This window comes from Balaenoptera musculus, chromosome 5 (assembly GCF_009873245.2).
Source record: "Balaenoptera musculus isolate JJ_BM4_2016_0621 chromosome 5, mBalMus1.pri.v3, whole genome shotgun sequence".
Classification (NCBI taxonomy): Eukaryota; Metazoa; Chordata; class Mammalia; order Artiodactyla; family Balaenopteridae; genus Balaenoptera; species Balaenoptera musculus.
In genome coordinates this window covers 45359920-45371561 of record NC_045789.1, presented here as the reverse complement: position 1 = coordinate 45371561, position 11642 = coordinate 45359920, and the positions used below count along the sequence as shown (strand labels likewise).

The 11642-nt window shown below is 35.5% G+C and overlaps 1 protein-coding gene across 1 annotated transcript; it reads right to left on the bottom strand.

Annotated features, from left to right (window-relative positions):
- Positions 1-3633: 3633 nt before the first annotated feature.
- On the bottom strand, positions 3634-5295 carry GK2 (glycerol kinase 2). The gene has a single exon (XM_036853584.1). It carries the CDS (start codon positions 5293-5295, stop codon positions 3634-3636), a length of 1662 nt encoding a protein of 553 aa, XP_036709479.1.
- Between the last annotated feature and the right edge of the window lie 6347 nt (positions 5296-11642).

Below are 11642 nucleotides of genomic sequence, written 5' to 3'. Positions count from 1 at the left end.
AAACCATTAAACTGTTTTCTAAAATGTTTGTAATCATTTTACATTTTCAGTAGAATCATATGGGAGATTCAGTTCCTCTACATCTTTACCAAACTTGATATGGTTTTCTTTCTAATTTTAGGCACTCTAGTCAGTGTGTAGTTATATCTCATGCAGTTTTTCTTTCTTGGTTGGTAATATGGTGAAGTATATTGATTGAGTTTTCTAGTTACACTGATTCATTATCCTAGCTTCCCCCCAGTTGGTCATGATGTCTTATCCTTTTTATGCATTGTTAGATTAATTTTGCTAAAACTTTGTTTAGAATTTTTGCATCAATGTTTATAAAGGATATTGATTTGCAGTTTTTTTGTTTTGTTTTATTTTTTGTAATGCCTTTGTCTGGTGTTGGAATCAGATTAATGCTGTAATCTTGGCCTCATAGAATGAGTTTGGAAGTGTTTCTTCCTTTTCAGTTTTCTGGAAGAGTTTGTGTAGAATGGGTATTATTTCTTTATCACTGAAGAAATAACTCTCATTTGGGCTTGGAGTTTTCTCTGTGAGGAGATTTTAAACTAGGAATTCAATCTATTTAATAGATATAGGGCTATTCAAGTTATCTGTTTTTTCCTTGAGTTTGGTAGCTTTTGTTTTCAAAGAAATTTGTTCATTTCATCTGAGTTGTCAATTTACTGAGATAAAGTTTTCATAATATTCCTGTATTATCATTTTAATATCCTTAGAATCTATAGTGATATCACTCTCATTCCTGATGTTGATAATTTTTGTCATCATTTTTTATTAGTCCAGTCTAGGCTTAAAGGTTATCAATTTATTGATATTCTAAAAGAACAAATTTTGGTTATATTGATTTTTGCTATTGTTTTTCTATTTTCTATACCATTGATTATTGCAATCCTCTTTATTTTTTCTTTTCTTCTATTACTTTGCATTTAATTTGTTATCCTATTTCCAGTTTCTTAAGATTGAAGCTGAGGTCACTGATTTGAAACCTTGTCTCTCTTCTAACATAGGCCTTTAGTCCTAGAAATTTCTAAGTGCTGCTTTAGTAATATCTCATAAATTTTGATATGTTGTGTTTTCGTTTTCATTATGTTCCAAATATTTTCTATTTTCCTTCTTTATCTCTTCAACTCATGGATTATTTAAAAGTTTTAAATTTAGTTTCCAAATATTTGGAGATTTCCAAAAACCTTTTATTGATTTATAATTCCAGTGTACTCAGATGGCATACCTTATATGAAATCCTTTTAAATTTATTGAGGCTTGGTTGATAGCCTAAATGAGGTCTGTCTTGGTAAATATTTTATATGCACTTGAAAAGAGTATGTATTCTCCTACTGTTGGGTGGAATGTTATATGAATGTCAATTAAGTTATTTGATAGTATTGTTCAAATCTATATCATTAATTTGTCTACTTGTTCTATCAAATGTTGAGGAAGAGATATTGAAATCTCTTACTGTAATTGTAGATTTACCTCCTTTTTCTTTCAGTTCTATCAGATTTTGCTTTATGTATTTTGAAGCTCTGTTATTAAGTATATATATGTTTAGGATTGTTATATCTCTTTAATGGATTGACCCTTTTATCATTGCAAAATGACCTTGTCCATCACTGGTAATATTCTTTGCTTTGAAATTTACCTTCTGATATTAGTATAGCCACTTCAGCTTTCTTTCCATTAATATGAGTATGGTATATCTTTTTTTTTTTTTTACATTTATTTATTTATTTATTTATGGCTGTGTTGGGTCTTCATTTCTGTGCGAGGGCTTTCTCTAGTTGTGGCAAGTGGGGGCCACTCTTTATCCCGGTGCGCGGGCCTCTCACTATTGTGGCCTCTCTTGTTGCGGAGCACAGGCTCCAGACGTGCAGGCTCAGTAATTGTGGCTCACGGGCCCAGTTTCTCTGTGGCATGTGGGATCTTCCCAGACCAGGGCTTGAACCCGTGTCCCCTGCATTGGCAGGCAGATTCTCAACCACTGCGCCACCAGGGAAGCCCAAGTATGGTATATCTTTTTAAAATCCTTTTTCTTTTTGACTATTTTTTTCTCTTTTTCTGAAATATGTTTCTTGGAGGCAGTATATATTTGAGTCTTTCTTTTTTATCTGATATGACGATCTTGCTTTTTAATTGAGGTATTTAGACCATTTATATTTAATGTGCTTATTGGCATGGTTAGGTTTAAATGTATTTTCCTACTATTGTTTTCTATTTTCTTATCTATTCTTTTTTTCCTTTTTCATCTATTTTCTGTCTTGTTTTGGATCAAATGAATATTTTTATAGTTCTGGCTTATGTACTAAATTTGCTTATTAATTCTAACTTTTTGTTTTGTTATTTTAGGATTTAGAGTACTTAATTAACAGTGTAACTTCAAATGATATTATACCACTTCCCATATAGTATATGGATCTTACAGTATTTATTACACTTCCATTTATCTACTTCCAACTTTCTTGCTATTTTTGTTTTCTTCTGCATATGCTTAAACTACATACTATATAATTAGTTTCATTTGAGCAATCAGTTCTTTTTTTTCTGCTTGAAAATAATGCTTACTGTAGTATTCCACAGTTTTTTTTTCCTTTTTCTTCCAGCATATATCCAGCTAAGGCAATTAAATTAAAAAGTAAGGTATAAAATACAGTTAACATCATAATACACTTTGTTTTGTATCAATATAAAACATTTAAATTTTAAATACCACCTCTTTAAAAAAAATGTTTCTCCTGATAAATAATATGCATGCTCATTGCTCTCTCTCTCTCTCTCTCTCTCTCTCTCTCTCTCTATATATATATATATATAAATGTTTACCCTAAAATATTTATGTAAGTACTGGTCCACTTAAGACTACCCTTCTTCTAAGCTTCATCGATGGTCTCTCTATATGAAGTATATAAGCATATATGTTACACATACCAAGTAAACTACATAAAATAGAAATATGAAAAGAAAAAACAAAGGAAAACATGTCCTTCTTCCTATAGGATTTACACAGAAAATTAGTGTAATTAGTGAGAACATGTAAAATGTCTGAAGAATTTTGATGACTATCTTCTAGGAAAATAGCTATGAGAATACTAAATTTCTATTATAAAAACTTATGTTTCCATTAAACATTTAGTGAAGGTATTGTGGTCTCCCTAATATGTGCAAAAGAGGACTTTGGGATCCATTCAAAACAACAACTACAATAAGATGTCCGTCAGTTTTAGCAGGTTAGTTACACCTCTTAATCAAGTGCGTGTAACACAGAGAACCAAATCCTGGTCCATAAGTGTTAGAAAATGTTTGATGAAAAATTCCATAGACAGAATCTGAATATTCTATATTTTAGAGGGAGTGGAGCAGGATTTCATGACAGTGGAGGGGGTTGACTCCCAGTGGTTGGCCTGACCTTAACTGCTGATGTTAAAAAACACACCAAATGTTTCTGCAGTGTTTTCTGCTGTAATTTATTTATTTCTAGCCATAGGTCTACTTGTAGGGTTCTCATAAGCCATGCAGCAAGTGGTTTATAAATAAAGTCAGTCTGTTATAGCGTCATTACATTAAGAGACAGAATTGCTGGATTTTTTTCATTCTGTGAAAAGCTCACATCTTGAGAATCCATGTTTGATATTATTATGGTACACCTGAGATGTATCTTGCTCCAATTAACATTATCATGCTAGTCACTATAAAAAAACCCAAGGGCAGACTAGAGAACGTAGTAGGTTCACTACTTTCAGGAGGCTGAGTTGTAACCCAACCCATTGACTTCATCACAGCTTTCTTCCATGTAGAATAACGAATTTCGCTTTCTGTGGCTTTTATCTGTGGTTCAAACCGTTCCATCATGACCATTGACAAATCCTCGGGTTTAAGACTCCAAACGTCTACCCCTTCTGCAGCTCCTGCTGCCATGGCAGCTCCCAGGGCAGTTGTTTCAGGCATGGAGGCTTTTATTACTGGAATATGCAGAATGTCTGCTTGCAGTTGCATAAGAACTTTGTTGTTGGTCATTCCTCCATCCACCTGCAAATGAGTGAGTGGAATTCCACAGTCATGGTTCATGGCATCCAAAATCTCTCGGGTTTGGAAACAAATAGCTTCTAATGCAGCAAAAGCAATATGACTTTTATTGGTGAACTGAGTGAGACCGCAGATTATCCCTCTTGCAGTGGGCTCCCAATAAGGTGCGTATAACCCTGAAAAGGCTGGGATGAAGTAGCAGCCATAAGAAGTACCTACTTCTTTAGCAAGTTTTTCACTTTCTTCTGAGGTCTTTATAATTCCAAGATTGTCTCTCAGCCAGCGAATAACAGCACCGGCTATAGCAACAGAACCTTCCAATGCATAACATACTGGCTTGTCTTTGCCTAGCTTGTAAGCCACTGTGGTCAGGAGGCCGTGTTCAGAAAATACACACTTACGACCTGTATTACATAGTAAGAAACAGCCTGTTCCATACGTGTTTTTGGCTTGTCCTTCCTGGAAGCACATTTGTCCTACTAATGCAGCAGACTGGTCCCCCAAACATCCAGATATTGGCACACCTTCCAAGGCCCCAGTTTTCATTCGGCCATAGATCTCAGAAGAACTCCAGACCTTTGGAAGAATGTCCATTGGAATTTCAAAAAAGTTACACAGCTGTTTATCCCATTCTAGAGAATGGATGTTGAAGAGCATTGTCCTACTTGCATTTGTTACATCTGTACAATGGATACCTCCATTAACTCCTCCTGTCAGACTCCAGATAAGCCATGAATCAATGGTACCAAAAAGAGCTCTACCTTCTTCAACAGCCTTTTGAACTTTTCTCACATTGTCAAGAATCCAACGAAGTTTTACTGCACTGAAGGAAGTGCTAAGTGGAAGGCCTGTCTTGGACTTGACGAAGTTATTACTTCCTGGAATTTTTTTGCTAAGCGTCTCAACAGTAGACTGGGTTCTTAGATCAAGCCACACCACAGCATTGTAGAGCGGCTCTCCAGTTAATTTGTCCCAGATAACAGTGGTTTCCCTCTGATTGCTGACACCAATAGCTTTTATGTTGGATATATCAATACTGAGTTCTTGAAGTTTCTCACATGTTTTCTCTATACATTCATAAACTGACTGAAGAATTTCCTTAGGGTCTTGTTCTACCCATCCTTCTTTTGGGAACTCTTGGGTTAATTCCACTTGATGGTGACTAAGTAGTTCCGCTGTTTTTGAATTGAAAACCGTAAAATGAGTGGAGTCAGTACCCTGGACCACTGCCCCCACCAACGGCCCCACAACTGCCGTCTTCGGAGCTGCCATGAAACCAGTAGGTGGGCTCAGCTGCTCCGGTGCTCAGCAGCTGTGGTGCCGTTTCCCCGGTGATGGAGGTGTTGGTGGGGGTGGGGTACGCAGAACGTCAGGAGCGTCAGGATCATAACGCGCAGGCTCAGTAACTGCCTAGGCTGGACCTGAGCTCGCTGGGGCATGCTTTGTCCTCTAACCGGCGCTGCATCTTTTCACCCCACTCCTTTGGCTCGCGCTCCACCCTCAACCACTCAATTATCTTTTAAGGAGATTTAAGCTTAAAAAAAAATCGTATATTTACCGACATAATTATTGTTACTTGTGCTCTTCATTGTGTTGTGTGGACCCACATTTCAGTTATCGCGTTCTTTCTGCCTGTAAGATTTCCCCCAGTATTTCTTGTAGTGTGGTCTGTTGGAAATGAATTTTTACAACTTTTGAACATCTGAAAAGTATTTCATCTACTATTTAAAGATATTTTCTCTGGATATAGAATTCTTATTAACCTTTTTTTCCTTAAATTTCAGTGCCTTGAAACTGTTGCTCTGCCGTCTTCTCTCTTGTGTTGTTTCAGGTGTGAACTTCACTGTCAAGCTTATTTTTTAAATGTCTGTTTTTCTCTCACTGTCTTTAAGATTTTTTTCTCTTTATCAATGGTTTTGGTCAGTTTTATGATGATATTACTTGGTGTAGTTTTCTTATTTTCTGTGCTTGGGGCTCATTGAGCTACTTGGGTCTGTGGGTTTATGGATTTCATCAAATTTGGAAAACTTTGGGCCATTATTTCTATAAATATGTTTTATTTTTCCTCTGTTCTCTGCTTTAGGGACTCCAATTACATATATTGGCATTCACTGCTGCTCTACTCCTTATTATAATTATCTTCTCTTTCTGTGGTTCATTTTAGATAGTTTCTATTGCTATGTCTTCAAGTTTACTAATCTTTTCTTCTCCATTGTTTAATCTATTAATTCATCTATTGTAGTTTTCACCTCACATATTGTAGTTTTCATCCCTAGAAGTTCAATTGGATTTTTAAAAATATAAACTTAGGTTTTTGAACACATGGCATACAGTTAGAATAACTTCATTTCATCTTCTGCTAATTCTAGCATCTGTGTCAGTTCTGGTTCAATTTTGACTGATTAATTTTTTCTCCTCATTATGGCTTGTATTTCTCTGCTTCTTTGCATGCTTGATAATTTTTGATTAGTTGCCAAACATTGTAAACTTTACCTGGTTGGATTGCTGGTTATTTTTGTGTTCCTCAAGGCCTTGAGCTTTGTCTTGGGATGCAGTTAAGTTACATGGAAACAATTTGATTCTTTTGGGTCTTGCCTTTAAGATTTGTTAGGTGGAACAGGACAGTGTTTAATGTGGGGCTAATTATTCCCCTTACCTGTGATGAGATCCTTCAGTGTACTTTACCCAAGGCCCATGAAAAATGAGCTTTTCATGGCTGGTGGAAATAGTCCCTGTTCCCAGTCATGGGTAAATACTGGGTACTGTCATCATTAGTCTTTTCATATGCATCTCTCCCCAGTCTCATGTAGTTTCCTCACACACATGCACTGATCAATACTGAACTGAATACTCAAAGGCGATACTCTGAAAGTCTCCAGAGTTCTCTTCCTGTACAACTCTTTTCTTTCCAGTACCATATTCTGCACGGTCTAGCTGCCTTTGTCTCTCTGGATGCTCAGCTTTATCTCCTCACTATGGGGTTTCCACTGAGCTCCACCTGGGTTTCCCTTCCTAGTCCTGTGGCCTCAATACTCTCTCAAGGCAATAGGATAGGGAAGACATAGTATTCATGCTACTTGTTTCTTGCCTCTGAGAGATCACTGTCCCTCATGGACTGATATTCAGCATCTTATAAACTGCTGTTATGTAATTTTTGACTTATGTGAAATGTCTCATATATTTTGTCCATTTTTTAATTGTTTCAAATGATAAATGAAGATAATCTAATCTCTGTTACTCCATCATTGTAAGAGTGGAAGTCCACTGAATAGAAGCTTACATTTTCAGATTGATTGTAAAGTTGGTGAATAAATATTTATCTACTCATTAATTTTAATTCATGAAATGTCCAATCAGTGAATGGCAATTTTCTGCATTAGGCCATAGGCTATACTTTTAAGTTAGCTCAAGGATGCAGCTCATTTATCCTTAGTGAAACCAACAGAGCAAGATAGAAAATACCATAAAAATCAACAATATTGTTATTTTCCTATTTTAACTGGATCATATTTTCCTTTTAAGTAAACTTTTTAAAGGAAGTCAGAAAAACAAAATTAGCAACCAGATTTAATTTGAATAGTAGGGGACTGAAATCATCAGAAGATGGTACAGATTTTCCTGATCTTTGTTAAGTTTTAAAATTCAACCAGAGCTTTCCTAAGCAAACATTTAGAGGCAACACTTACCAGTATGCCTGTTTACCATACTATGTTTTAATTCTCATGAAACAGATTAAAAAAATTAAAAACATTTTTTTCTTCCCAAGTATTTGGCAGTAGTAAACATTCTGTGTACAGATTATTCAATAAAAAGATTTGACCTAAAGTTTGTTTTCCACTTTCCCTCTACCCTGCCACCCCAGTATATACACACAAATGTCCCAATCATGTTAGTTTTTGAGCCTAGGGATACTTTAAGCATTTTGTTTTTAATACAAGTAACATACATAAAGTCATCAGTTCTGTCTATAAACTCGTTTACATACTAGTTCCACTGTAAGTTGTAGCCACTAAATAATCAGATAATAAGTGTCTCAATTTAGTTTAGAAAGGAAAGTTGACCAGATTGATTTAACTTTCTTAGAGTAATTACAAACTATTGATGGATTTAACCAAAACTGACTAGCAATGCTTTTTTTGTTTTGTTTGTTTGTTTAAACTAGGAAGGTTAAACTAACTCTACTATTTTTACATTATAGAAATTAAAAACATTAACTCTTTTGATTGTTAGTCTCTAATAGCCTTCCTATATTTTAATTTAAGCACCTCTGAAATAATCATTGGTACTACCTTATTTTTGAAGACATTATACTTTACAAGGAAATTATTTCATTTGTGTCATATTCCATACAAATGCAAATCCTTTAACGATAGTCATACTATTCAGAATAGTTCCCCAAATCAGATATTTCTTCAAAAAGTCTTTTAATAGAAGATTGCTAAAATTAGAGTTGTTAAATGAATTGACTTTCTATTATTACTTATTTACCTTTAAGGTCACTCTTCTGTAGTGCAGTTACTTCGTAATATAAAATCTTTTAAATGATGTCCACACTGTAAAGTTCAAAATTTAATTGTTCATTCAGTAATTTGACAGATATGCTTTGAGAGGTTGCTATATATAGGCTCTATTTTAGACAATAATATAGCGATGCATGAAACATTCTTCCTGCACTTATTATAACATCTAAGTTAAGAACAATCCCAACTATTTGTCTATATTGGCATATCTTCCTTTGCGCATCTTGTTTTAGAGAGCCATTCATTTAATTATTATTTTTCCCCTGTCAAGCCCTCTAAATTATAAGTTCAATTAAGGCAGGTATTTTGGCTGTTTTATTCAATCTTGCATCTTCAGCATTTAGAACAGTGCCTGACCCTAAGCAAAAACTCAAGAAATATTTATTGAATGAGTTAATGAGCACCACTATATATGGTTCTCACTTTAACTAATTATCATAAAGTCAAGTTAATTTTAATTTTGATTGCTGGATGGGCTATTGGTTATTCATTTTACAATCGAATATAATAAGGTAGATTGATGAATAGATAAAAAGACGGATAAATGAAAAGATATATAGTAAAATTAGTATAGTAAAATATTAATTGTAGAATGTGTGGTAGATAAAATGGTGTTGGTTCTTTCAATTTTTCTATGTTTGCAAATTTTTATAACAAAATATCGGGAAAATATAATGCAAAAAAAAAAGCTGCAAAACAGTTAATAGAGATCTATTTTGTACAGGTTCTTTTGTTTGTTTGGAGGAATAGTTGAAAGGAATAAAAGAGTCAATGCCAAGTTTATGTAAATTTGAGAGATTCTTTGGTGGCATAATCTACTTATACTTGTTCATCCCAAGAAAACCATTAATTGTGAATCATTTTTGTTAAGGTATTTGCACTTTTATTGTAGGAATTTTCTTCTGCTTTTTATAAACCTTGTAAATCTTAGAAAGCCAGCTGCAGGTTTAACCCTTTGTTTGGCTTTTAACAAGAAATATGAGGCGTTCAGGAAGGCTGCTACTCTTTTCAGTCTCTAATGAGTGGGAATCAATTTTGAAAGTCTTGATTTCACCAAATTTGCACATACCTTGTCTTGAATTTGAGAGTGTGCACCCTGATGGTAAGGGCACTGAATTATATAGTTTGTGGCTAGGAAATTTAACTTTTTTAAGATTGTGTCATAACCAATGCATCATCACAGTTGGTAATCTTCAAAACGCTGATGCATTTTTCTGCATGCTGTTCCCCAATGTGCTGGACCAGCTGTTGAGAGCCATGCCCTCCAATTGCCTGGAAGACCTCTTCTTGGACCACAAATCACCTAACATACTATCCCTCTTTGTTCTAATAAAGAAGGGAAAAATTAAAGCGAGCTACCGTGGTTTATTACTCACATTTTCTCGGTTAAGCGCGGGCTGTGGGAGTCACTGCATTCACATCAGGAGGCCTTGGCATTCTGGGTAAGCACTCATAACAGACAGGCCAATGAGTTTCATATTCACAGCTATGAAAATGATTGTATGAATGCTTGAATCTTGAAATTTTTGACTGTGTGTGTGTGTGTGTGTGTGTGTGTTCTTTGTCATTTTCCCAGTGAAAATTGCCCTGACATTGATCTCAATGTTAATGTATTCCTGCTTACATTTGACTTTGGAATATGTTATGGCTAATTATCATTACACAGAATAAAAGAGCAGAACCCTGAGTGAGGTGCTTGGGTTTAGGGACAAAGGGAGGGCTATTCAGCATCCTGGCTCTAAGCCCAACAATTGTAATCGAACATCTTGAAACTGGTGGGACCTCTGCATCAATTTTTTTCCTTTTTCTCCCTCACTTTTTGAAGGGGGGTAGAGGAAGAGGGTTAAGGGATTGAAGGGCTGAAATTTCCCCTTGAACATGATGTCAATATGTTGGCATGTCTCCTTTTATTAAGATGCCATCCAACTGATAACAAGTCCTGCTGTGTTTTACCAACATAAAAAATTAGACTGGAGACCGAGGAGCGGCAGGTGGCTTTTGGCACCAAGAAATAATCACACTTGATGTGGAAAGTAAAGTAAAAGGAGCCATCTGTTCACTGCAGGAGGACGTGAAAAATCACATTAACATATTGTCACTAACATCATGAAATACACAGTTAATAATAAATTTAGTTATCATGGCAAGTCGTGTTGGATACTTACTCTGAAACTGTAGAATGTGAAAATGCTCTGTCTTGCCCACCCCATCTTTTTTTTTTTTTTCTTTTTGGAAAAAAATAGACATTACATCTTGTGTGTGTGTGTGTGTGTGTGTGTGTGTGTGTGGTGGAGTTGGGGGGAGGAAAGTGTTTCATTTTAAAGCCTAGCTATTGTTCATTATTGCTGACTAAGTGAGCAAAAGAATCTCTCATGCAGATGGAATGAATAACTTATTTGATTCTGCCGCTTATTATCTATCGTGTTCCTCTATAGCCTGTTACCTGGATGGAAAAAAAGACATGTAGGCAATAAACAGGTTGTTGTGATGATGTCCCTTGCACAAGACCCAGAGCTTGCAAACCCTTCTGTGACAGGCTCAGAGGTGGCAGAGTGCTGCCTGAGAGGAGAATCAGAGGCTGTGACCTTTTCTTGAATGTCTAATGGGCATCTCACTCTGCCTTTAGTCAGTAAACTGTTCGGATGTGTACTGTCATAGTGGATTTTGTGTGTGATGCCTGCATATACTTTACAAGAGAACAAACGTGTTAAAGCATCAGGATGGGAAAGTTTTCCTGCACTTTTTTTTGGTGCATGTGTTGTTTACATATGTCAATAAAATAAAGAAGCTACAGAGGCTGGAGATCAAACTAAACTTGGGAAAATTGGGGTTATTGTTGCTGAGTCCTTGTTAGAGCCATGTTTACACACCTTTTGCGTAACAGTGCGCTATCTAGTTTCTTGCAGTCATTGTTGACTATCACGACAAATCTGTGACTCAAATCCAGATCATTAGTAGTATTATTAATATCAAAATCTCAGTCTCACTGTTTACAAAATTACAGTTGTCATACAATAGAATTCTAATAAATAACTTGACCAACCGTTATTCCCCAGTTATGGTTGTTGATCTATATCCAGTCATTATCACATTTGCTAG

What these genes read in the sequence shown, in the direction of transcription:
- GK2 (XM_036853584.1), bottom strand. Translation starts at nt 5,295, where the DNA reads ATGGCAGCTCCGAAGACGGCAGTTGTGGGGCCGTTGGTGGGGGCAGTG.